Source organism: Ranitomeya imitator, chromosome 4 (genome assembly GCF_032444005.1).
Source record: "Ranitomeya imitator isolate aRanImi1 chromosome 4, aRanImi1.pri, whole genome shotgun sequence".
NCBI lineage: Eukaryota > Metazoa > Chordata > Amphibia > Anura > Dendrobatidae > Ranitomeya > Ranitomeya imitator.
The window spans coordinates 116,616,626-116,644,219 of NC_091285.1; the positions used below are offsets into that span (position 1 = coordinate 116,616,626).

General features: G+C 44.9%; 1 protein-coding gene across 4 annotated transcripts in view; it reads right to left on the minus strand.

Moving 5' to 3' along the window:
* The window catches only part of TENM2 (teneurin transmembrane protein 2), a 3,136,407-nt gene that overhangs the window by 76,939 nt on the left and 3,031,874 nt on the right, over positions 1–27,594 (minus strand). For all 4 annotated transcript variants that reach the window (XM_069763919.1, XM_069763918.1, XM_069763915.1 and 1 more), the window contains one exon: positions 25,151–25,281. In XM_069763919.1, the coding sequence (XP_069620020.1) occupies positions 25,151–25,281 (131 nt within the window). The remainder of the gene's footprint in view (positions 1–25,150; positions 25,282–27,594) is intronic.

A 27,594-nucleotide genomic window follows, 5' to 3' on the forward strand; every position in this document is an offset into this window, starting at 1 on the left:
ACAGACAGATTGAAAAGTCGGCCCTTAGGGAACTTACAACCAGGAATCAAGTTAATAGCACAATCACAGTCCCTATGTGGAGGAAGGGAACTGGATTTGCGCTCATCAAATACATCCTGAAAATCCGACAAAAACTCAGGGACCTCAGAAGAGGGGGAAGAGGAAATTGACATCAAAGGAACATCACTATGTACCCCTTGACAACCCCAACTAGTCACAGACATAGTTTCCAATCCAGCACCGGATTATGTTCCTGTAACCATGGAAAACCCAGTACAACAACATCATGCAAGTTATGCAACACCAGAAAACGGCAATTTTCCTGATGTGCAGGAGCCATGTACATGGTTATCTGCATCCAGTACTGAGGTTTATCCTTGGCCAATGGAGTAGCATCAATGCCCCTCAAAGGAATAGGACTCTGTAAAGGCTGCAAGGAAAAACCACAGCGCCTGGCGAAGTCTAAGTCTATTAAGTTCAGGGCAGCGCCTGAATCCACAAATGCCATGACAGAAAAGGTCGACAATGAGCAAATCAGGGTCACAGAAAAAAGAAATTTAGGCTGTATAGTACTAATGGTAACAGACCTAGCGACCCTCTTAGTACGCTTAGGGCAATCAGAAATAACATGAGCAGAATCACCACAGTAAAAACACAGCCTATTCTGACGTCTGAATTCTTGCAGTTCTGTTCTAGTCAGAATCCTATCACATTGCATAGGCTCAGGACTCTGCTCAGAGGACACTGCCATATGGTGCACAACTTTGCGCTCGCACACACGCCGATCAATCTGAATGGCTAGAGACATAGATTCGCTCAAACCAGCAGGCGTAGGGAAGCCCACCATAACATCTTTAAGGGCTTCAGAAAGACCTTTTCTGAAAATTGCAGCCAGAGCCTCCTCATTCCATTTAGTGAGCACAGACCATTTTCTAAATTTCTGGCAGTATAATTCTGCCGCTTCTTGACCTTGACACAGGGCCAACAGGGTTTTTTCCGCATGATCCACAGAATTAGGTTTGTCATACAATAATCCGAGCGCTTGAAAAAATGCGCCTACATTCAGTAATGCCGGATTCCCTGATTCAAGAGAAAATGCCCAGTCTTGAGGGTCACCACGCAGCAAGGATATGATGATTTCTACTTGCTGAATGGGATCACAAGAAGAATGGGGTTTCAAAGCAAAAAACAATTTGCAGTTATTTTTAAAGTTCAAAAACTTGGATCTGTCTCCAAAAAACAAATCAGGGGTAGGAATTTTAGGCTCCAAAGCCGGAGTCTGGACAACACAATCTTGGATACTCTGTACTCTTGCAGCAAGTTGATCCACACGAGAAAATAAACCCTGAACATCCATGCCAGAGCACAAATCCTGCACAACCCAAAGGTCAAGAGGAAAAAAAGACAAACGAGAGCACGGAAAAAAAAATGGCTCAGATTTTTTTCCTTCTTTTGGGATGCATTTAATTCATTTTTGGCCACTTGTACTGTTATGATCTGGTGGTTTAGGAGTAACATGGAACGAGCTCAGAAGGAAGTGGTATCTGTACTGACCGCAGTCCCTAAGCTCAACACAACACTAGAAGTAGCCGTGGGATGCTCCTAACTCTCCCTAGGCGCCTCGTCACAGCCTAAGAACTAATTACCCCTAAAGATAGAAACAGGAAAGCTATCTTGCCTCAGAGAAAATCCCCAAAGGATAGATTAGCCCCCCACATGTAATGACTGTGAGAGGAGAGGGAAAATACATACACAGAATGAAACCAGAATGAGCACAGGAGGCCAGTCTAGCTAGATAGAAAGGACAGGATGGAATACTGTGCGGTCAGTATAAAACACTACAAAAAGTCCACAGAGAGTTTCCAAAAATCTCCACACCTGACTAAAGGTGTGGAGGGTAAATCTGTTTCCCAGAGCTTCCAGCAACACAGAATTAATCCATACTGATAAGCTTGACAAACATTGAAAGCACAGAACGGATAAGTCCACAATCTGTGGACAAAAAAGAGCAAGCAAGGACTTAGCCTTGCTGAACTGGTCAGGATAACAGGGAAATCCAAACAGATGTGAATCCAACCAGGAACCATTTACAAGTGGCACTGGCTGAAGGAAAGAGCCAGGAATAAATAGCCGAGCAGAAAAGACAATCAGTGGAAGCAGCTGCAGACAGCTAAATCCAAGGAGCAGCCATACCACTTGAAACCACAAGAGGGAGCCCAAGAGCAGAACTCACAAAAGTGCCACTTACAACCACCGGAGGGAGCCCAAGAGCGGAATTCACAACAGATTCTGCTCTTGTTATTTCTGATTGCCCTAAGCGTACTAAGAGGGTCACTGGGTCTGTTACCATCAGTACTGTACAGCCTAAATTTCTCTTATCTGTGACCCTGATTTGCTCATTATCGTCCTTTTCTGTCATGGCATTTGTGGATTCAGGCGCTGCCCTGAACTTAATGGACTTGGAATTTGCCAGGCGCTGTGGTTTTTCCTTGCAGCCTTTGCAGAGTTCTATTCCTTTGAGGGGCATTGATGCTACACCATTGGCCAAGGGTAAACCTCAGTACTGGATGCAGCTGACCATGTACATGGCTCCAGCACATCAGGAAGATTGCTGTTTTCTGGTGTTGCATAACCTGCATGATGTTGTTGTACTGGGTTTTCCATGGTTACAGGAACATAATCCGGTGCTGGATTGGAAAACTATGTCTGTGACTAGTTGGGGTTGTCGAGGGGTACATAGTGATGTTCCTTTGATGTCAATTTCCTCTTCCCCCTCTTCTGAGGTCCCTGAGTTTTTGTCGGATTTCCAGGATGTATTTGATGAGTCCAAGTCCAGTTCCCTTCCTCCACATAGGGACTGTGATTGTGCTATTAACTTGATTCCTGGCTGCAAGTTCCCTAAGGGCCGACTTTTCAACCTGTCTGTGCCAGAGCATGCCGCCATGCGGAGCTATATTAAGGAGTCTTTGGAGAAAGGGCATATTTGGCCATCTTCGTCACCATTGGGAGCGGGTTTCTTTTTTGTTGCAAAGAAGGATGGCTCCTTGAGACCTTGTATAGATTATCGTCTTCTTAAAAAGATCACGGTCAAATTCCAATACCCCTTGCCTTTGCTTTCTGATTTGTTTGCTCGGATTAAGGGGGCTAGTTGGTTTACTAAGATTGACCTTCGAGGGGCATATAATCTTGTTCGTATTAAACAGGGTGACGAATGGAAAACTGCATTTAATATGCCTGAAGGCCATTTTGAATATCTTGAGATGCCTTTCGGGCTTTCTAATGCTCCGTCTGTATTTCAGTCCTTCATGCATGATATTTTCCGCAATTACCTTGATAAATTCATGATTGTGTATTTGGATGATATTTTGATTTTTTCCGATGATTGGGAGTCTCATGTGAAGCAGGTCAGGATGGTATTCCAGATCCTTCGTGATAATGATTTATTTGTGAAGGGGTCTAAGTGCCTATTCGGAGTTCAGAAGGTCTCTTTTTTGGGTTTTATTTTTTCTCCCTCGTCTATGGAAATGGATCCTGCTAAGGTCCAAGCCATTCATGACTGGATTCAACCCACATCTGTGAAGAGCCTTCAGAAATTTTTGGGCTTTGCTAATTTCTATCGTCGCTTCATTGCCAACTTTTCCAGTGTGGTTAAGCCCCTTACTGATTTGACGAAGAAAGGCGCTGATGTGACGAATTGGTCCTCTGCGGCTGTTGAGGCCTTTCAGGAGCTTAAACGCCGATTTACTTCTGCCCCTGTGTTGCGTCAGCCGGATGTTTCTCTTCCTTTTCAGGTTGAGGTTGACGCTTCTGAGACTGGGGCAGGGGCCGTTTTGTCTCAGAGGAATTCTGATGGTTCTTTGATGAAACCGTGTGCATTTTTTTCCAGAAAGTTTTCGCCTGCGGAGTGCAATTATGACGTCGGCAATCGTGAGTTGTTGGCTATGAAGTGGGCATTTGAGGAGTGGCGACATTGGCTTGAGGGAGCCAAGCACCGCGTTGTGGTCTTGACTGATCATAAGAATCTGATTTACCTCGAGTCGGCCAAGCGGCTGAACCCTAGACAGGCTCGATGGTCCCTGTTTTTCTCCCGTTTTGATTTTGTGGTCTCGTATCTTCCGGGATCTAAGAATGTTAAAAGGCCATTTTGAATATCTTGAGATGCCTTTCGGGCTTTCTAATGCTCCGTCTGTATTTCAGTCCTTCATGCATGATATTTTCCGCAATTACCTTGATAAATTCATGATTGTGTATTTGGATGATATTTTGATTTTTTCCGATGATTGGGAGTCTCATGTGAAGCAGGTCAGGATGGTATTCCAGATCCTTCGTGATAATGATTTATTTGTGAAGGGGTCTAAGTGCCTATTCGGAGTTCAGAAGGTCTCTTTTTTGGGTTTTATTTTTTCTCCCTCGTCTATGGAAATGGATCCTGCTAAGGTCCAAGCCATTCATGACTGGATTCAACCCACATCTGTGAAGAGCCTTCAGAAATTTTTGGGCTTTGCTAATTTCTATCGTCGCTTCATTGCCAACTTTTCCAGTGTGGTTAAGCCCCTTACTGATTTGACGAAGAAAGGCGCTGATGTGACGAATTGGTCCTCTGCGGCTGTTGAGGCCTTTCAGGAGCTTAAACGCCGATTTACTTCTGCCCCTGTGTTGCGTCAGCCGGATGTTTCTCTTCCTTTTCAGGTTGAGGTTGACGCTTCTGAGACTGGGGCAGGGGCCGTTTTGTCTCAGAGGAATTCTGATGGTTCTTTGATGAAACCGTGTGCATTTTTTTCCAGAAGGTTTTCGCCTGCGGAGTGCAATTATGACGTCGGCAATCGTGAGTTGTTGGCTATGAAGTGGGCATTTGAGGAGTGGCGACATTGGCTTGAGGGAGCCAAGCACCGCGTTGTGGTCTTGACTGATCATAAGAATCTGATTTACCTCGAGTCGGCCAAGCGGCTGAACCCTAGACTGGCTCGATGGTCCCTGTTTTTCTCCCGTTTTGATTTTGTGGTCTCGTATCTTCCGGGATCTAAGAATGTTAAAGGGACACTGTCACCTGGATTTGGAGGGAACAATCTTCAGCCATGGAGGCGGGGTTTTGGGGTTTTTGATTCACCCTTTCCTTACCCGCTGGCTGCAGGTTGGCTGCAATATTGGATTGAAGTTTATTCTCTGTCCTCCGTAGTACATGCCTGCACAAGGCAATCTTGCCTTGCGCAGGTGTGTACTATGGAGGACAGAGAATGAACTTCAATCCAATATTGCAGCTAGCATGCAGCCAGCGAGTAAGGAAAGGGTGAATCAAAAACCCCAAAACCCCGCCTCCATGGCTGAAGATTGTTCCCTCCAAATCCAGGTGACAGTGTCCCTTTAAGGCTGATGCCCTCTCTAGGAGTTTTTGCCTGATTCTCCTGGAGTCCTTGAGCCGGTTGGCATTCTTAAGGAAGGGGTGATTCTTTCTGCCATCTCCCCTGATTTGCGGCGGGTGCTTCAGGAATTTCAGGCTGATAAACCTGACCGCTGTCCAGTGGGGAAGCTGTTTGTTCCTGATAGATGGACAAGTAAGGTAATTTCTGAGGTTCATTGTTCAGTGTTGGCTGGTCATCCTGGAATTTTTGGTACCAGAGATTTGGTTGCTAGGTCCTTTTGGTGGCCTTCCTTGTCGCGGGATGTGCGTGCTTTTGTGCAGTCCTGTGGGACTTGTGCCCGGGCCAAGCCTTGCTGTTCCCACGCTAGTGGGTTGCTTTTGCCTTTGCCGGTCCCTGAGAGGCCATGGACACATATTTCCATGGATTTTATTTCGGATCTTCCTTTTTCCCAGAAGATCTCTGTTATCTGGGTGGTTTGTGACCGGTTCTCTAAAATGGTCCATCTGGTACCTTTGACTAAGTTGCCTTCCTCCTCAGAATTGGTTCCATTATTTTTTCAGCATGTGGTTTATTTGCATGGCATTCCGGAGAATATTGTGTCTGACAGAGGTTCCCAGTTTGTTTCTAGGTTTTAGCGGGCCTTTTGTGCTAGGATGGGCATTAATGTGTCTTTTTCTTCGGCGTTTCATCCTCAGACAAATGGCCAAACTGAGCAAACTAAATCAGACCTTGGAAACCTATTTGAGATGCTTTGTGTCTGCTGATCAGGATGATTGGGTGGCTTTCTTGCCATTGGCCGAGTTTGCCCTTAATAATAGGGCTAGTTCGGCTACTTTGGTTTCACCTTTCTTTTGTAATTTTGGTTTTCATCCTCGTTTTTCTTCGGGGCAGGTTGAGCCTTCTGATTGTCCTGGTGTGGATTCTGTGGTGGACAGGTTACAGCAGATTTGGACTCATGTGGTAGACAATTTGACGTTGTCTCAGGAAAAGGCTCAACGTTTTGCTAACCGCCGTCGGTGTGTTGGTCCCCAGCTTCGTGTGGGGGATTTGGTTTGGTTATCTTCTCGTCGTGTTCCTATGAAGGTTTCTTCCCCTAAGTTTAAGCCTCGATTTATTGGTCCTTATAAGATTTCTGAAATTTTCAATCCGGTGTCTTTTCGTTTGGCCCTTCCAGCCTCTTTTGCCATTCATAATGCTTTCCATAGATCTTTGTTACGGAGATATGTGGTACCCGTTGTTCCATCGGTTGATCCTCCTGCCCCGGTATTGGTTGAGGGAGAGTTGGAATATGAGGTTGAGAAAATTTTGGATTCTCATTTTTTGAGGCGGAGGCTTCAGTATCTTGTCAAGTGGAAGGGTTATGGCCAGGAGGATAATTCTTGGGTTGTTGCCTCCGATGTCCATGCCGCCGATTTGGTTCGTGCTTTTCACTTGGCTCGTCCTGATCGGCCTGGGGGCTCTGGTGAGAGTTCGGTGACCCCTCCTCAAGGGGGGGGGGGGTACTGTTGTGAATTCCACTCTTGGGCTCCCTCCGGTGGTTGTAAGTGGCACTTTTGTGAGTTCTGCTCTTGGGCTCCCTCCCGTGGTTTTAAGTGGAATGGCTGCTCCTTGGATTTAGCAGTCTGCAGCTGCTTCCACTGATTGTCTTTCTGCTCGGCTATTTATGCCTGGCTCTTTCCTTCAGCCAGTGCCACTTGTCAATGGTTCCTGGTTGGATTCACATCTCTGCTTGGATTTCCCTGATATCCTGACCAGTTCAGCAAAGATAAGTCCTTGCTTTGCTCTTTTCTGACCACTTGTAGTGGACTTAATTGTTCTGTACATTCTGTTTTTTGTCCAGCTTGTCAGTATGGATTTATTCAGTTAAGCTGGAAGCGCTGGGAAGCAGATTTACCCTCCACACCTTTAGTCAGGTGTGGAGATTTTTTGTAAACTCTGTGTGGATTTTTCTAGTTTTTTAATACTGACCGCACAGTATTCTGTCCTGTTCTATCTATCTAGCTAGACTGGCCTCCTTTGCTACATCCTGGTTTCATTCTACGTATGTCATTTCCCTCTCCACTCACAGTCATTATTTGTGGGGGGCTGTCTATCCTTTGGGGATTTTCTCTGAGGCAAGATAGCTTTCCTGTTTCTATCTTTAGGGGTAGTTAGTTCTCCGGCTGTGACGAGGTGTCTAGGGAGTGATAGGAACATCCCACGGCTACTGCTAGTGTTGTGTTAAGCTTAAGAACTGCGGTCAGTACAGGTACCACCTCCTTCAGAGCTCGTCCCATGTTGCTCCTAAACCACCAGTTCATAACACTGTGAGTTGAGTCCACTAAGTTTGTACCTCACTACTTGGGTCCCTTCAAGGTCCTCGAACAGGTTAACCCTGTGGTCTACCATCTGGCCCTTCCTCCATGCCTAGGTATTACCGACACCTTTCATGTGCCCCACCTTTCAAGCCTGAAAACATGTCCCGGTTTTCTGAGTCATCTGCCGGGATATCGGGTTCGTCTACAGGCGATTATGAGGTGAACGCTATTTTGGGGTGCAAGGTGGTACGTGGCAAGAAATTTCTTTGGTGGACTGAAAGGGTTATGGCCCAGAGGACAAGTCTTGGGAGCCTGCTGAGCACATTGAAGCTCCGCAGCTCATTGCAGCCTTCGAGCTGAGCGAGGTCCAAGGAGGGGGGCCATGTTAGGTGTCAAGTTCCCGCCTCTGCACTGGGGGAATCTCAAACCATCTCCGCTGCAGTCTCCCATTCTTCTCCAGCCGCAGTGGAGTCTGCTCAGCGGAGACATCGGTCCCAGCATCTAGCTCAGGCTGATACTGGACGACTGGTTACTACTGCCCTTCCAGTCTCTGTCCTTGTAGCCAGCAATGTTCAGCAGCGAGCAGGTCTTTTTTGGACTAAGTCCTGCTTTTCCTATACTGAGCATGCCCATGGGACGACCTCCCATTGAAGGTCGGGGGTCACATGCTCACGTCCTGTTGCGGCTCCTATTGGTCCATCTGGAAGGTCACTGCCGCTGTAAAAGGTTCGCATGGCCGCTCGGCCATGTGCTAGTGTACATTTGAAATTGTGTGTGTGTTGATGAGTGAAAGTTGTTCATTAATCATCCCCTCCCTTGTGTATGACTGCTCACGTAAGGTGTATGTTTGCTATCTAGCGCCCGGCTGATCTATCAGCAATAAACACACGAAACAGCGTCTAATTGCTGTGACCACCAGTGCGGCGCCGTGCGCTATTAGAGCGCTTTCCTATTCCACGTCTGGGTGGTTAGTGCTGTCCACCAAAGCGGCACAGCACGCACTCTTGTGCATTTACGTTATATTTTCAGTTACTCTGACACCCCAGTTGCGGTGTCGAGCGCAGGTGGTCTGAACGTACTCTAATCCTGTGTCTTGGGATTGAGTTCTGAGACTCCTTGCTTGCGCTTGGTGCGGTACCGCGGCCCTGTGACGCAACAGGGTTTGCTTCCTTCACACAGGATGGAGTTAACCTGTGTGTATCCACATTGTACCACCATATAGTCCGTCATTACTCAGCAGCAGGTTCCATCTCTGTACGGTGGACCCCGGGCTACGAACGCACCTTATACCATCTCTCTTACAATTTGGTGCGTTCTGCTAGCCCTAACACGCAGGGAGCAAAGGAAAAATCTGGAACGTACTGGCAGTTCAACGACGTTCAGTGCAAATACGGGATCACTTGTAAGTTTAAGCATATGTGTTCCCATTGTAACGGGAGCTCACATGGAGCTTCAAAAAAGGGAAGGGAAAGCCCTCTGTGGGTGCCGGTAAAGGGGGAGAGCCCGGTGAGACTTCCTGAGAAGTAGGTATCCAGATCAAGCGAAGGCTAGGGTTATTTTTAATGGTTTTGCAGAAGGTTTTAAGATTCCCCCTCCTAGACATACTGTTCCTTTTTCGGTTAAGAATTGCGGTCGGCGATGTTGCATGTTAAGGTTGTTAATGTTAAATTGGAGAAAGAATTGGAGATGGGAAGGATGGCAGGTCCGTTTTTGAGTTTGCCGATTGAAGGGGTAATTATTTCCTCTTTGGGAATGGTGACGAGAAAAGAGGCGATTAAATTTTGGTTGATTCAGCATTTATCGTACCCAAAAGGGCTGTCAGTTAATGATGGTATTGCCCAGGAGTTGTGTTTGGTGGAATATACATCGTTTGATGTGACAGTACAGTAGGTGTGGAGGTACGGACCGAGAGCTTTGTTGGCAAAAAAACTCACATTGAATCGGCCTTCAGATTACTTCTGGTTAGTGTTGAGCATTCCGATACCGCAAGTATCGGGTATCGGCCGATATTTGCGGTATCGGAATTCCGATACCGAGTTCCGATATTTTTGCGATATCGAGAATCGGTATCGGGATCAATATTCATGTGTAAAATAAAGAATAAAAATAAAAAATATTGATATACTCACCCTCGGACGCGCCCTGGTTGTAACCGCTGCAAGCGGCAGCCTCCCTAAGAATGAGCGAGTGAAGGACCTGCGATGACGTCGCAGCTTGTGATTGGTCGCGTGAGCGGTCACATGAGCGGTCACGCGACCAATCACAAGCCGCGATGTCATCGAAGGTCCTTCACCCTGCATTCTTATGAACGGAGACTGCCGGTTACACCGCTAAGGTCCAGGGTCCGCCGGAGGGGTGAGTATATCCATATTTTTTATTTTTATTCTTTATTTTTTTACATGAATATGGATCCCACGGCCTGACTGAAGGACAGTTTCCTCTCCTTCAGACCCTGGGAACCATTCCAGGATACCTTCCGATATTTGTGTCCCATTGACTTGCATTGGTATCGGTATCGGTGATATCCGATATTTTTCGGATATCGGCTGATACAATCCGATACCGATACTTTCAAATATCGGAAGGTATCGCGCAACACTACTTCTGGTACACCCGGACAGTATTCCCTTGTTGGGCTGTTTTTGGAATGGAGGTTATTATCTGGATAGATAAGTTTAGTACCTTCTTAGAGTGGGTGGTTAGTTATGTTGCCAGTGTTCAGTCTATCATTCATTATTTGGAAGACTTTTTGTTTATTGGTCCTCCGAATTCATTGTCATGTAGAAATGCATTAGCGGCCATGGTGTGGGTTGCAGAGCGTTTTGGTGTGCCGTTGGCAAAAGAAAAGACTGAAGGTTCTAGCACTGTTTTAAGTTTCTTGGGTATACAAATTGATTCAGAGAGGATGGAGTGTCGGTTACCGGAGGACATATTGTTATTGCTGAGGCAGGAAGTGGATAGAGTTAGGAAGCTACGGAAGGTGACATTGAAGGAGTTGCAGTCGTTGTTGGGCAGGTTGAATTTTGCATGCAGGATCATGCCCATAGGTAGAATATTTAGTCGCAGGTTGTCTGGCGCAACAGCAGAGGTGAAGGCGGCGCACCATTTCATTCATTTGAATAAGAAGCACAGGGATGATTTTGTGATGTGGCAGCGTTTTTTGCAAAATTATAACGGTCGGTCATTAATTCAGCAGGAGATATTGAACAATTTTGATTGCGGGATTTACATGGATGCAGCAGGAGGGGCTGGTCCTGGGGCCTATTGTAAGGGAAGGTGGAGTGTTGGAAGATGGCGGGAGCAATGGAAAAAGATTTGTCTTACAAAAAACCTTGTGTTGTTGGAGTTGTTTCCAATTGTTGTGGCAGTCTCAGTTTGGGGTGGAATGAGTTTGGTTTCATTCAGACAATATGAGTGTGCTGTCAGTGATTAACAGCTTGTCAGCCTCATCTTCCCCAGTGATTAAGTTGGTTAGATAATTGGTTCTCAGGTGTCTGGAACCGAATGCTTGTATTTCAGCTGTACGTGTGCCAGGTGTGCAAAATTCAATAGCAGATGCATTGTCTCAATCCAGTGGGAGCATTTTCAGGAGTTGGCGCCAGACGCGGAGGTCTTGGGGTGGAATGCCCTTGGCATTTATGGATCGTGATTATGGACAAGCAGGAAGGTTGACTCGGGAGTCAGTTACCAGCCAGACCTGGTCGACATACGAATCATCATGGCGGGTATGGCAAAGTTGGGTGTCGCGTTGGGGTGTGTTGGAGTCTGAGGAAGATAAGACATTGGCAGTGTTATATTTAGTTGCTAAGGCGGCGGAAGTAGGTTGGTCAATTTCGAAAATGAATAAATTTGTTGCTGGACTTGCATTTGGTGTTAAGTTGAAGGGGTCGGTGGATGTTACGAAAAACAAATTGGTTAGGCAGGAATTAAGGGGTTTTAGAAGAGGTAAACGGACACTTGTTAGGCGTAGACCAATCTCGGCTAGGTTTTTCTTTAGCCTTTTTTTGGGGCAATACAAATAGGCAAACTTGTGTCTCAGAGCAGAGACAGGGCAGGTGACCTGTTGGTGGAAGATATGGAATTTTGGGCAGGCGGGGTATTGTTGTTGGATACAGTTATATGCAAAAGTTTGGGCACCCCTATTAATCTTAAGCTTAATGTTTTATAAAAATTGTTTTTTTTTGCAACAGCTATTTCAGTTTCATATATCTAATAACTGTTGGACACAGTAATGTTTCTGCCTTGAAATGAGGTTTATTGTACTAACAGAAAATGTGCAATCTGCATTCAAACAAAATTTGACAGTTGCATAAGTATGGGCACCCCACCAGAAAAGTGACATTAATATTTAGTAGATCCTCCTTTTGCAAAAATCACAGCTTCTAGTCGCTTCCTGTAGCTTTTAATGAGTTTCTGGATCCTGGATGAAGGTATTTTTGACCATTACTCTTTACAAAACAATTCCAGTTCAGTTAAGTTTGATGGTTGCCGAGCATGGACAGCCCTCTTCAAATGATTCCACAGATGTTCAATGATATTCAGGTCTGGGGACTGGGATGGCCATTTCAGAACAGTGTAATTGTTCCTCTGCATGAATGTCTGAGTAGATTTGGAGCGGTGTTTTGGATCATTGTCTTGCTGAAAGGTCCATCCCCTGCGTAACTTCAACTTTGTCACTGATTCATGAACATTATTGTCAAGAATCTGCTGATACTGAGAGGAATCCATGCGTCCCTCAACTTTAACAAGATTCCCGGTGCCGGAATTGGCCACACAGCCCCAAAGCATGATGGAACCTCCACCAAATTTTACTGTGGGTAGCAAGTGTTTTTCTTGGAATGCTGTGTTTTTTGGCCACCATGCATAACGCCTTTTTGTATGACCAAACAACTAAATCTTGGTTTCATCAGTCCACAGGACCTTCTTCCAAAAAGAAAGACCGATGCACAGTGACACCATCTGCAGCAAGTTGATGCTGCAGCTCTCTGGAGGTGGTCTGAGGATTGTCCTTGACTGATCTCACCGTTCTTGTTCTCTGCCTTTCTGATGTTTTTCTTGGCCTGCCATTTCTGGCCTTAACAAGAACTGTACCTGTGGTCTTCCATTTCCTTACTATGTTCCTCACAGGATAAATCCCTGAGACAGCTTTTTGTATCCTTCCCCTGAACAACTATGTTGAATAATCTTTGTTTTTAGATCATTAGACAGTTGTTTTGAGGAGCCCATGATGCCACTCTTCAGAGGAGATTCAAACAGGAGAACAACTTGCAAGTGGCCACTTTAAGTAGCTTTTCTCATGATTGCATACACCTGGCTGTGAAGCTCAAAGCTCAATGAGGTTAGAAAACAAAAAAAGTGCTTTAGTAAGTCAGAAAAAAGTAGGTAGGAGTATTTAAAACAAGAAAATGATAAGGGTGCCCATACTTATGCAGCGGTCAAATTTTGTTTGAATGCAGATTGCACATTTTCTGTTAGTACAACAAACCTCATTTCAAGGCAGAAACATTACTGTGTCCAACAGTTATTAGATATATGAAACTGAAATAGCTGTTGCAAAAAAAAACAATTTTTATAAAACATTAAGCTTAAGATTAATAGGGGTGCCCAAACTTTTTCATATAACTGTAAGGTGTTCAAAGACTGATCAGTTTGGTAGAGGTAGATGTGTGGTGTTGGGGAGAGTTAATGGGTTGTTAATGTGCCCGCAAAGGTGTTTGGAATCGTACTGGCATTTGTGCTCAGGGAGGGTGCACACAATATTGTGTCATGAGGAAGGGGCATTTTTGTCCTGTTTCCAGTTTATTGCTGAACTAAAGAGGGGATTGCAGAAGGTGGGCCTTACCCTGGGTATGTACGGGTAGCATTTTTTCAGGATCAGGGCTGCTTCAGATGCTGATAGTCTTGGTTTAGGTGCTGATGCAATGAGGAGAATAGGCAGGTGGAGTTTGGAACCTTACTTAACGTACGTGCATCATTAATTACTGGAGCACAATGTGTGGGAATTGGTTTGAAATTGATTGTTGTGTATTTTTTCAGGTGGTGACTAGTGTTGAGCGATATCTTCCGATATCCAGAAGCATCGGTATTGGATTGGATCAGCCAATATCCAAAAAATATCGGATATCGCCGATGCCGATACCCGATACCAATGCAAGTCAATGGGACACAAATATCGGAATGTAAATAGGCCCTTTCTGTCCTTCTACATCCTGTTCCAGAGGAAGGAAGAGTATGGGCGGTGCGTGGGCGGACACTGTGCGTGTCTGTGTGTGCGGGCGGGGTCTGTGCAGGCCTGCCGGGGTCTGTACGGGCCTCTTGGGGGTCTGTGCGTGCCTGCCGGGGGTCTTTACGGGCCTGCCGTGGCTCTCTGCGGGCTGCCGGTGCTCTGTGCAACCTGCCGGGGCTCTGTGCAGTGTGTCGGGGCTCTGTGCGGCGTGGTGGGGCTCTGTGCGGCGTGGTGGGGCTCTGTGAGGTGTGCCGGGGCTCTGTGCGGCGTGCCGGGGCTCTGTGCGGCGTGCCGGGGCTCTGCGCGGGCTGCCGGGGCTCTGTGAGAGCTGCCGGGCTCTGTGCGGCGTGCCGGCATCGTCCGATGGGTCTACAAGTCCCATCAGACGATGCCTACTACAGTGACAGTGATTGACACATTAGCCAATGATGGGACAGTAGTAGTCCCATCATCCAGCTAATGTGATGAATGAAAAAAAAACATACATACTACATACATACTACATACAGTACATTCATACATTACATACAATACAGACATACAGTACATTAAACATAGAGGTCATACTCACCATTACGTCCCTGAAGCCAGTGTCATCTGTAAAAAAAAATTAAAATAACAAACAACCAATATACTTCCTGTCCGCAGAAATCCACGAGTGTCCCACGACGATCTCCCGTGGAGAACAGCAGCATCAGCTGATGCGACCGCTCTCCAGGGGCTGCAGGAACACAATGATGGGAGGAAGGTATCCTTCCGCACTGTATTCCTCCGCCGCTGTAAAAAATGTCACTGCTCTGTAGGACCCTCAGTGACACACTGACAGGAGACAATGGCTCCTGCAGTGCTTCACTGAGAGGTTACTAGAGTTCAAAGTCTCACTTTATGGCAATTTCTGCATGGGAAACTTTCTCACACAGCAATGCCAAAAGTGAGACTAGGGACTATTTTTTTTAACAACGGCGGAGGAATACAGCACGGAAGGATACTTTCCTCCCGTCATTGTGTTCCTGGAGCCCCTAGAGAGCGGTCGCATCAGCTGATGCTGCCGTTCTCCACAGGAGATCGTCGAGGGACACTTGTGGATTTCTGTGGACAGGGAGTATATTGGTTGTTTGTTATTTTCATATTTTTTTTACAGGGGAACAAAGTGACAAGTAATGGTGAGTATGAACTCTATGTTTAATGTACTGTATGTCTGTATGTATGTATTGTATGTAATGTATGAATGTACTGTATGTAGTATGTATGTAGTATGTATGTATGTAGTATGTATGTGGATCGCCCCCCAAGGGCCTTGGGGTACTCGGCACCGGGTCCCTCGGTCCTCGGTGGGGATGTCATGGTGGCGGACCCAGTCTGTGGCCCTCAGGACGTCCGTTGAATATGGGGAAATGTCTTTAAAGGGATAATGTTCATGACGCCACCTGTGGTATTCGGTCAGGGTGACCGACGCTGCTTAGGGGTCCGCTGCGGTGATGTTATGGCAGCTAGATGGTATACCTTCCCACAGGTGAAGTGTGTCCCCAGGGCTTCCCAGAGTTTAGTTGGTAGATGGTGGATGATGTAAGGCGCAATGAACAACGAAGACACAAGGTTGCAGTCTCTTTACCTTTACTAAAGGCTTCAACATCCACACTCCAGGGCACCAGACCACAGGGCAGGCAGAGTCCGGCCGGTCTGAAGGCAAATCCAGAGTCCCCTTATCCAGGTGGAATTCAGTAGCCTTCCTACTAGCGCCTGGGTGTTGTAGTACCTCCCTGCTGAGCAACTCAGTAAGGTCCTCACAACAGTTGTAGATGTTCTAGATGTTATTTCTTCCTCTCTGTCCCCCAGATGGTGTGGATAGGACAAACCCATATGACTGATGGCCTGAAGCTTGTTTATAGGGACCCTAGAGACGCCCCGACCCCCACAATTTGCCACCGTGTCTTCTTAGGTATTAAGGTTGGGCAGCCAACTTGGAATTGACTGTCCTGCCGATCTCTGAAGTAAAGCGTAGAGTCTATTACTCCCTTGTTGTTCCGGCCACCGGCTACGCGCCTCAGAAGGAGGCAGCCTCTCTCAGGGCAGAACTTCTTCTGGTTTTCTTCTCCTTGTGCTATGACTTCGTTTCTCACTCTCTACAATACAATTCTCTTCGTATCCTTTCTAAGGATGCTGCCGCACGTGGGGCAGGCGCAGCTCAGTGTCTTTCTGTCTAGGCCTCTGACAGGCATTTTGAACTGGAATCAGGGGCTGGAAATTATTGCTTGGAGGATGGAGTTCATCTAAACGTGATCAGGATCGATTTGTGGGCATTGGCGATACAGGAGGGGGTAGAGAGAGCATTGGTGGCCTTGGGGCACTCACGAGCCTGAGGTGGTCAGGGCTCTTCGTGGTTGGTGGGGGGTGGGGTTCTTGGAGTTGACGCTGATTGGTCGGGGGAAGGAATTATAAGCTAATTACAGGCAATTGGAAATTGTGTGGGGTTGATCTGGAATTTGGTTATGGGTTCTGAACAGGGTTTTACCTCGGGAGCTTTTGGTGGTTAGTCTTCCTGGAATGGGATGTGCGGTGCCCTCGAGCTGGTGATGTATGGATGAGGTTAACTTGGTGGTCTAGGTTCAATTTTTGTGTATTGCCAGATATATAGCCAGATCTTTTAGCTCCAAGAACCCTCCCCTCATATTTTCATAAGGATTGTATTACTATTTTATGTTATTGTTTCTTAATAAACTTGGCCGCTGTGGCCAAAATTTATCCAAAGAACATAAATGGTAGTGTCTTTATTTAAGGAAGGGGTGGGAATATTGGTACGGTTGGTTTCAGGATGGAGGTCCCCACGTAAGAACCATATTCGGCATACGACCCACCTTTTTCAGCTAAGTATTTCATCAATATAGTGTCCCATGGATGTGAGGTCGGCTGACACAAGGTAAGGTTTTAATACTAAGAATAGAACCATTCTGACTGGGTACACTTTGTTGCGGTGAGATGGCTTTTACACATTTTTTATCAAAATAGTGTTAACTAAGCACCCTATTGTATTTACAAGTGCTATCACTAGTGTTGAGTGATACCTTCCGATATCCATAAGTATAGGTATTGTATCGGCCGATATTCAAAAAATATCGGATATCGCCGATACCGATACCCGATACCAATGCAAGTCAATGGGACAAAAATATTGGAATTAAAATAAACCCTTTCTTTCCTTGTAGGTTAATTCTACATGAAGGAAAACAACTAAGAATAATGTAGGATCTATTGGGGGAGGTGGAGGAGACATTAAAGGCATAGAGGTTTAGCCCAAGCTCCTCTATGCAATCCTATAGTGTTTTCCCACAATCTAGCTGTACACGAATGGGAAGCCACTAATAGGATACATTTGAACAAATGTGCAGTAGGCTGCACTAATTGAAAAATGGACAATGGAACGGTATGAGGCAGTGATGCACCCTGAGCTGACTACAACCAGTGGTGGCTGCAGACCAGACTACAGAGTGAGCTGCTCTCACACAGATACCTTGCAGACACCTGTGAACAGCACTGCAAGGCAAAAACAAGGTTATCACACAGCAGTTGCTAAATTAGCCTGGGTAAAGCACAATGAACCAAATCGCTATCTCTAAACTGGCCCTCAGTCAGAACACAGCGTCCTGTCCCTAACTGAATTCACAGCAGAGTGAGCCCAAAATGGGATACAATTAAACTTACACTTTCAAGTTTAATTAAAGGGGTTGAACAAAAAAGGAGCTCAAAAATAACTGAACAAATTAGCTTGACCATAAATAACATCTTCATTTTTAATATCTTGTAGAGAATCCTTTGCAGGTGAAGACTGCCTAACTGAAGGCTGGAAGTCATGGACATAACCAAACACTGGGTTTCCTCCTTTGTGATAATTTGCCAGACATTTACTGTACTACTGCTGATTTCAGTTGTTGTTTGTGTTTGTTGCTGCTTTAAGCTTTGTCTTAACATGTGAAAAGCATGGTCCATGTGGTTGAGATCTGCTGATTGACTTGAACATTGCAGAATATTTTAATTCTTTGCCATAAAAAACTACTGTGTGCTTATGCAGTATGTTTTGGGTCACTGTCCACCTGTACTGTGGAGCTCTATTCAATCAACCTTGGTGTATTTGATTGAATCTCAGCAGAAAGTATAGCCCTGTACACTTCAGAATTCATCCGGCTGCTTCTGTGGTTAGTCACATCATCAAAAACAACTGTGCCACTGGAAGCCATGCATGCACTTGCTATCACGCTGCCTCCACAATGCTTTTTCCTACATTTATTCTTCCTTCTTTCTATCATTCTGGTAAAGGATGAAATTAGTTTCATATGTCCAAAGAATGCTTTTCCAGAACTGGGCTGACTTGTTTAGATTTTTTTTTGCAAAGTCTAATCTCACCTTTCTATTTTAAAAACCCCTTCATGACCCAGCCTATTTTGACCTTAATTTTTCGCAATTCTGACCAGTGTCCTTTTATGAGGTAATAACTCAGGAACGCTTTAACGAATCCTAGCGGTTCTGAGATTGTTTTTTCATGACATATTGGGCTTCATGATAGTGGTAAATTTAGGTCAATAATTTTTGCGTTTATTTGTGAAAAAAAATGGAAATTTGGCTAAAATTTTGAAAATTTCGCAATTTTCAAATATTGAATTTTTATTCTGTTAAACGAGAAAGTTATGTGGCAAAAATAGTTAATAAATAACATTACCCACATATCTACTTTACATCAGCACTATTTTGGAAACAAAATTTTTTTTTCCTAGGAAGTTATAATGGTTAAAATTTGACCAGCGATTTCTCATTTTTACAGCAAAATTTACAAAACCATTTTTTTTTAGGGACCACCTCACATTTGAAGTCAGTTTGAGGGGTCTATATGGCTGAAAATACCCAAAAGTGACACCATTCTAAAAACTGCACCCCTCAAGGTGCTCAAAACCACATTCAAGAAGTTTATTAACCCTTCAGGTGTTTCACAGCAGCAGAAGCAACATGGAAGGAAAAAATGAACATTTAACTTTTTAGTCACAAAAATGATTTTTAGCAACATTTTTTTATTTTCCCAAGGGTAAAAAGAGAAACTGGACACCAAAAGTTATTGTACAATTTGTCCTGAGTACGCCAATACCCCATATGTGGGGGGGAACTACAGTTTGGGCGCACGGCAAGGCTCGGAAGGGAAGGAGCGCCATTTGACTTTTTGAATGAAAAATTGGCTCCAATCTTTAGCGGACACCATGTCACGTTTGGAGAGCCCCTATGTGCCTAAACATTGGAGCTCCCCCACAAGTGACCCCATTTTGGAAACTAGACCCCCCAAGGAGCTTATCTAGATGCATAGTGAGCACTTTGAACCCCCAGGTGCTTCACAAATTGATCCGTAAAAATGAAAAAGTACTTTTTTTCACAAAAAATTTCTTTTAGCCTCAATTTGTTCATTTCCTCATGGGCTACAGGATAAAATGGATCCTAAAATGTGTTGGGCAATTTCTCCTGAGTACACCAATACCTCATATGTGGTCACAAACCACTGTTTGTGCACACGGCAAGGCTCGGAAGGGAAGGAGCGCCATTTGACTTTTGAATGAAAAATTAGCTCCAATCGTTAGCGGACACCATGTCGCGTTTGGAGAGCCCCTGTATGCCTAAACATTGGAGCTCCCCCACATGTGACCCCATTTTGGAAACTAGACCCCCCAAGGAACTTATCTAGATGCATAGTGAGCACTTTGAACCCCCAGGTGCTTCACAAATTGATCCGTAACCATGAAAAAGTACTTTTTTTCACAAAAAAAATATTTTGGATCCAATTGGTTCATTTCCACATGGGCAACAGGATAAAATGGATCCTAAAATATATTGGGCAATTTCTCCTGACTACAGTGATACCTCAGATGTGGGGGTAAACCACTGTTTGGGCAACGACAGGGCTCAGAAGGGAAGGAGCGCCATTTGACTTTTTGAATGAAAAATTAGCTCCAATCGTTAGCGGACACCATATCGCGTTTGGAGAGCCCCTGGGTGTTAGGGCTAGCGGAACGCACCAAATAATTAAATAGATACAATAAGGTGCGTTCACAGCCCGGGGTCCACCATGCAGAGATGGAACCTGCTGCTAAGTAATGACGGACTATATGGCGGTACAATGAGGAAACACACATGGGTTAACTTCACCCTGTATGAAGAAAGTGATCCCCGTTAAGTCACAGGGTTGCGGTACCGCACAGAGAGCGCAAGCAAGGAACCACAGAACTCTATCCCAGGACACAGGATTAAAGTTAGTGTAGACCTCTTGCGATCGACACCAATATTGGGGTATAAGAGTAACTAATATGCACAGAAGTGCTGGACGCCACAAACCACCCAGACTTGGGTAAGGTAAGCGCTCTAATAGCGCACGGCGCTGCACTGGCGGTCACAGCAGTTAGACGCTGTTTCGTGCGTTAAAGCTGTGAGTTCAGCCGGGCGCTAGATTGCAGCCATACACCTTACACGAACAGTCATACACAAGGGATGGGTTTTTTAAGGAACGACTTGCACTCATCAACACACACACACGATAACAATTGTATACTAGCGCATGGCCGTGCGGTCATGCGAAGCTTATATAGCTGCAGCACATTCAGGACCTTCCAATAAAGGACCAATGGGAAGCTGCCACAGAAGTTTAGCACCTTCAGGACCTTCCAATAAAGGACCAATGGGATCTGTGACCATGTGACCCCCGACCTCCAATGGGAGGTCATCCCGTGGGCATGCTCAGAAAGGGAAAATCTGGACTTAGTCCCAGAAAGACCTGTTCGCTGCTGAACATTGCTGGCTACAAGAACAGAGCCTGGAAGGGCAGTAGTAACCAGTCATCCAGTATTAGCCTGAGCTAGACGCTGGGACCGGCTGTACTATATTGCATGAGTTTTCACGCACACGCAGCCAACCATGTGTGCACACATGGCGCAAGAGAAAGTGAAATTCACAAAAAATCGGTGTAACCTCCGTACGTAGCACAGGCGAAATGGCTGACACACATAGGTGGAACGCAAGAGAAGCTACGCCGGCGCAGCCGTTCACGCATGCGCATAGGAGCCGTGGGAGGTACTACTTCTGCAACATCAGCATGTAATTAAACGTACCTCTGCACGGCCGTGCAGGCACACGAAGGCGACAGGAAGTACAATTCACAAGGCTGTGTAATTTTTTGGCGCAGCACAGGTACAATGGCTGAGACACAGGTGTGAGGTGTAAGAGGGTCTGCGCTTGCGCAGTCGTCCACATATGCGCACAAGGAAGTATACTTACAGAACAGCGTGTGCCAACCGGATATGGGGCGCTGACACGCACGCCAAGTAAGCAGGTGTTCTGGCTGTGTTAATAATGATTAGGCTATATAATGTGTATAGTTGGGCACTTATTCCAAGGCATTGTATCAAAAGGGGATCGGCCCTGAAGTGCTGAGGATCAGATTATGTGAAACCGGCCATCTATGAATAAGCTAAGTAGTCCTGTGGCACATACATGTTTTTACTCCTGATGAAACTCATATACTTGTGGAGGGGAAACGCGTCGAGTGAGCTGTGTAAAGGACATGCCTATTAGTGAACTCTGTTAAGCAAATAGTTTGAGTTGTACCTAGGGTTATCGTTGCGAGTACATATATATCTGATAAAGATACTGGTATCATCCACTCTGAATAAGGTTGTTAGCCATCTGCCATATAGTCCGTGATTTAGTTGGTACTTTGCTTTTGTTGTGTATATGAGTTATGAATGACTGGTACACTAAGATAACCCATATATGCATATGTATAGGACACTCTGATATTTCCATCTATTAGCACTTTAGAGCACTCATGCACCTTACCCAAAGATTTTTTCTGCCTATTTAGGGATACAATAGGTTACCAGTCGCCGAGGAGTGGGGGTGCCAATTACGCATGATTGGGGTGCCAGCCCCCGCTGATAGGCAGGGACAGACAAGGGACAGCCCCATACTGCCATGATATCCTTAAAATAATCTCTGAATAACAAAGAGATAGCACGTTGTGTATATATGAGTAAATATTCATCCCGCCCTGATAGGGCCTAATAGGGGTAGCAGGGTGAGCCGACGTGGAGCCGAGGCGCCATTTGCGCAGGAGGTAGGGTGCCAACCTCCGCTGATAGGTAGGGTGCATGTAGCATAGTGCAGGGTTAGGCACCACCCAGGCCTTTCCTATCGATTGCTGTTGTTTTGGTGATGTTTTTTTGTAGTGCACTATTTGAGTTTTTTTTTATTATAAAAAGTTAATTAATAAAAGTGAATATTTTGATAATTTAAAATTGGGTTTTTTCTTTGAACGGTCTGTCAAGTATATTCCCAAGCTTATATTTCTTTCTCTGTGAGTGTTTTATCAGAAATGGTACAAATGGGATCAACTTTTTACGTTTTGACCATTTACTCTATCGCCTCACTATCATTCTTTAACCAGTTCGTTCTTTATCAAGGTCTCAACTATGTCTCAACAATGTACTCTCTGTTTTTTGAATTTTACACTATAGTTGTTGATTATAAGTCTGTTTGTTCCAAGGGCTGCGTCAATTGCTTTACTCAGGCTAAATTGTAGCCAATTCGCATTCTTACGTGCGTTATGTTTGTTTTACTTTCCTCGCCTTCCTAGCATCTCCTGACCCACTTTAAAATCCCTCCCCCCCTCTCTTTACCCCTGTTAAAACAAATACAAATATTGGGAAAATAAACTCTACAATGGGGCTGAATTACAACAATTCTGGAAGTGGTGAGTGCGACAAAATTCCTCCAGAGCATTGCAAAAGACTCATTGCCAGTTATCGCAAACACTTGATGCCAGTTTTGTCTGCTAAAGGTATTTCGACCAGTTATTGGGTTTAGATGAAAACACTTTTTCACACAGGGTTCTTTAGGTTTGTATTTCTTTTTTCCTTAATAATAAAAACCTTCATTTAAAAACTGCATTTTGTGTTTGTGTTATCTTTGTCTAATTTTTAAATTTGTTTGGTGATCTGAAACATTTATGTGCCACAATCATGGAAAAGGATAGGAAATCAGGAAGGGGCATACACTTTTATACAACTGTATGAATTTCATATAAAAAGAGTGTACAGTATATGTATAAAACACATAATCAATACTATATTTTTATTTCAAGTCATAAAATCCCAAAGGGGCAGGTTGTTATACTGTAGATAGAACAGATGGCCGGTTACCTTTGAATTTCCCAGTATTATTGTTAATCAAGAAACAACTCAAGGGTATACACACAAAGAGCTAACGATACTGTGATTAAAGGGAACCTGTCACCCTGTTTTTTCAGATTGAGCTATAAATACTGTTAAATAAGGCCTGCGCTGTGTGTTACTATAGTGTATGTAGTGTAATAATAATAATAATAATAATTTTTATTTATATAGCGCCAACATATTCCGCAGCGCTTTACAAATTATAGAGGGGACTTGTACATACAATAGACATTACAGCATAACAGAAATACAGTTCAAAACAGATACCAAGAGGAGTGAGGGCCCTGCTCGTAAGCTTACAAACTATGAGGAAAAGGGGAGACACGAGAGGTGGATGGTAACAATTGCTATAGTTATTCGGACCAGCCATAGTGTAAGGCTTGGGTGTTCATGTAAAGCTGCATGAACCAGTTAATTAATTTTTTTTTTTTTTTTTTTTAATATAGGCCACACAGGGACCGTTAGGTTAATGCATTGAGGCGGTAGGCCAGTCTGAACAAATGAGTTTTTAGGGCACGCTTAAAACTGTGGGGATTGGGGATTAATCGTATTATCCTAGGTAGTGCATTCCAAAGAATCGGCGCAGCACGTGTAAAGTCTTGGAGACGGGAGTGGGAGGTTCTGATTATTGAGGATGCTAACCTGAGGTCATCAGCGGAGCGGAGGGCACGGGTAGGGTGGTAGACTGAGACCAGAGAGGAGATGTAGGGTGGTGCTGAGCCATGGAGTGCTTTGTGGATGAGGGTAGTAGTTTTGTACTGGATTCTTGAGTGGATGGGTAACCAGTGTAATGACTGGCACAAGGTAGAGGCATCGGTGTAACGGTTGGTGAGGAATATGATCCTGGCAGCAGCATTCAGGACAGATTGGAGCGGGGAGAGTTTGGTAAGAGGGAGGCCGATTAGTAGAGAGTTACAATAGTCCAGACGAGAATGAATAAGTGAAACAGTAAGAGTTTTTGCAGAGTCGAAAGTAAAAAAAGGGCGAATTCTAGAAATGTTTTTGAGATGCAGGTAAGAAGAGCGAGCCAGTGATCGGATGTGGGGGGTGAATGAAAGGTCAGAATCAAGTAGTGTACCCTGATTCCCCATGTATGCTGAGAAATACATTACCAAAGTCGCCGTTTTCGCCTGTCAATCAGGCTGGTCTGGTCAGATGGGCGTGTTCACAGCGCTCTTTTCTTCCCCAGCTTTCCGTTGGTGGCGTAGTGGTGTGCGCATGTCCAAGTTCCGAATTCCCTGCGACCACGTGAAGACACAGCGCGCGATCTGCGCTGTCATCCCTTTCATCGGTGGGGGCGGCCATCTTCCTGGGGCCGCGCATGCGCAGATGGAGTGCTCTGCTGCACGGGGCTTCAGGAAAATGGCCGCGGAATGCCGCGCGTGCGCAGAAGAGATCGCGGCGGCCATTTTCCCAAAGCCGAGATGCAAACTCGGCTTTGGGAAAATGGCCGCCGCGATCTCTTGTGCGCACGCGCGGCATCCCGCGGCCATTTTTCTGAAGCCCCGTGCAGCAGAGCACTCCATCTGCGCACGCGCGGCCCCAGGAAGATGGCCGCCCCCACCGATGAAAGGGATGACAGCGCAGATCGCGCGCTGTGTCTTCACGTGGGCGCAGGGAATTCGGAACTTGGACATGCGCACACCACTACGCCACCAACGGAAAGCTGGGGAAGAAAAGAGCGCTGTGAACACGCCCATCTGACCAGACCAGCCTGATTGACAGGCGAAAACGGCGACTTTGGTAATGTATTTCTCAGCATACACGGGGAATCAGGGTACACTACATACACTATAGTAACGCACAGCGCAGGCCCTATTTAACAGTATTTATAGCTCAATCTGAAAAAACGGGGTGACAGGTTCCCTTTAACATAACTATCTAGGCAGGCAAAATGCACATTGTGCATGAGATCATTAGAATAAAAATCCCTTCTTTATGTTATACAAGTAGAAATGTAAGATATCACACTGAGCCTTGACGGTTCATATAAGTGAAGAAGACGAGATGTACCTGTCCATTTTCACATTCTTGACTTTCAGTCAGTTCATATGGAGGTGCTACAAAATGCAATTTGGATCTTTGGAAGCCGGGAATTATATTGCTCAGTTGAAATCCAAACATCACAAGCCAGCTTTGCACATCTGTAGAATGGACATAAAATATAATTGTCACTTGGCTTTTATATCTGCACTAGCTGAAGAGCCCGGCGTTGCCTGGGCATAGTAAATATCTGTGGTTAGTTATAGCACCTCACGTCTCTTATTTTCCCATCATGCCTCTCATTTTCCCCCTCACATCTCTCATTTTCTCCCTCACACCTCTCATTTTCTCCCTCACTCCTCTCATTCCCCCTAACACTTGTCATTTCGACCTCACATCTGTCATTTTCCGATCACTCCATTATTTTCCCTTACTCCTCTCATTTTGCACTCACACCTTTTCATTTTCACCTCACACCTCTCATTTTCACCTCAGTATATACATGTTTGTCATCTCCCTTATATATAGTATACACCTGTATGTCATCTCCTGTATATAGTATATACCTGTATGTCATCTCCCCTGTATATAGTATAGGAAGCCCTCCCCCTGGCAGTATATATTAGCTCACACATACACATAATAGACAGGTCATGTGACTGACAGCTGCTGTATTTCCTATATGGTACATTTGTTGCTCTTGTAGTTTGTCTGCTTATTAATCAGATTTTTATTTTTGAAGGATAATACCAGACTTGTGTGTGTTTTAGGGCGAGTTTCGTTTGTCAAGTTGTGTGTGTTGAGTTGCGTGTGGCGACATGCATGTAGCGACTTTTGTGAGATGAGTTTTGTGTGGCAACTTTTTGTGTGTCGAGTTGCATGTGACAGGTTAGTGTAGCAAGTTGTGTGCAGCAAGTTTTGCGCATGGCGAGTTTTGTGCGTGGCGAGTTTTATGTGTGGTGCCTTTTGAGTATGTGCAAGTTTTGTGTGAGGCAACTTTTGCATGTGTTGCAACTTTTGTGCATGTGGCAATTTTTCCGCGTGTGCAAGTTTTGCGTGTGGCGAGTTTTCCATGAGGTGAGTATTGCAGTTGTGGCGAGTTTTGCGTGAGCCTAGTTTTTGCATGTGGCGAGTTTTGCGCGTGGCGAGTTTTGAGCGGCGACTTTTGTGTTTCGACTTTTATGTGGCGAGGTTGGTGTATGTGTGGTGAAATGTGTGCTGAGGGTGGTATATGTGTTCAAGCACGTGGTAGTGTGTGGCACATTTTGTGTGTGTGTTCATATCCCCGTGTGTGGTGACTAGTATCCCATGTTGGGGCCCCACCTTAGCAACTTTACGGTATATACTCTTTTGCGCCATCGCTCTCATTCTTTAACTCCCCCTTGTTCACATCTGGCAGCTGTCAATTTGCCTCCAACACTTTTCCTTTCACTTTTCCCCATTATGTAGATAGGGGCAAAATTGTTTGGTGAATTGGAAAGCGCGGGGTTAAAATTTCACCTCACAACATAGCCTATGATGCTCTCAGGGTCCAGACGTGTGACTGTGCAAAATTTCGTGGCTGTAGCTGCGACGCCTCCAACACTTTTCCTTTCACTTTTTTCCCCATTATGTAGATAGGGGCAAATTGTTTGGTGAATTGGAACGCGCAGGATTAAAATTTCGCCTCACAACATAGCCTATGACGCTCTCGGGGTCCGGACGTGTGACTGTGCAAAATTTTGTGGCTGTAGCTGCGACGGTGCAGATGCAAATCCCGGACATACATACATACATACATACACACACACATTCAGCTTTATATATTCTGTTTTATAGATTTTATAGTCAGAGCTCCAGTGTCAGGGGAAGCTATTATCACTAGCTGAATTCTTTCAACTAATTTTGCATTGAATGGACGAATTCAACAGGAAGTTGCAGAACAGTTAGGTAGGAAAAGAGTACGTTACCAACCTAGTGAAATATTTTGTTTTACAAACCTTTTTTATTTTTTCTTATAGGAAACACAGAAGTTACACAATAATTACATTTTATCTCTGCTAGTAGCCAACAACGTATAGCCTGATCTTAAAGCACAACTCCAGATACAACTACTCTTGGTAGGTTATGAGAAGCCTGTTTTCAGCACACACCATTTGAACTTCATAATAACTAGTGTCACACTCATACTTGTAACTCTTTAAGCTAGTCCAGTTCTTAGAAAGCTGTACCCATCAGAAATCTATGCATGACTAGGACTGTCTTAGAGATACACCTGTATGTGCATTTATAGCAAAAGCTCCTAGTTGCTCATTATAAGGGTTATTCCATGAACAACATTTACATGAAAGATGGTAAATGAGCGATTGCTGAGACTTCCACTATTTATGAGAATGAGGTCCCAAAATCTCCTGTGTGAATGAAGCATTACTGTGCATACAGTATATGACCACTGTTTCATTAACTATAACTATAATTCCACTAAGATAGTTAAT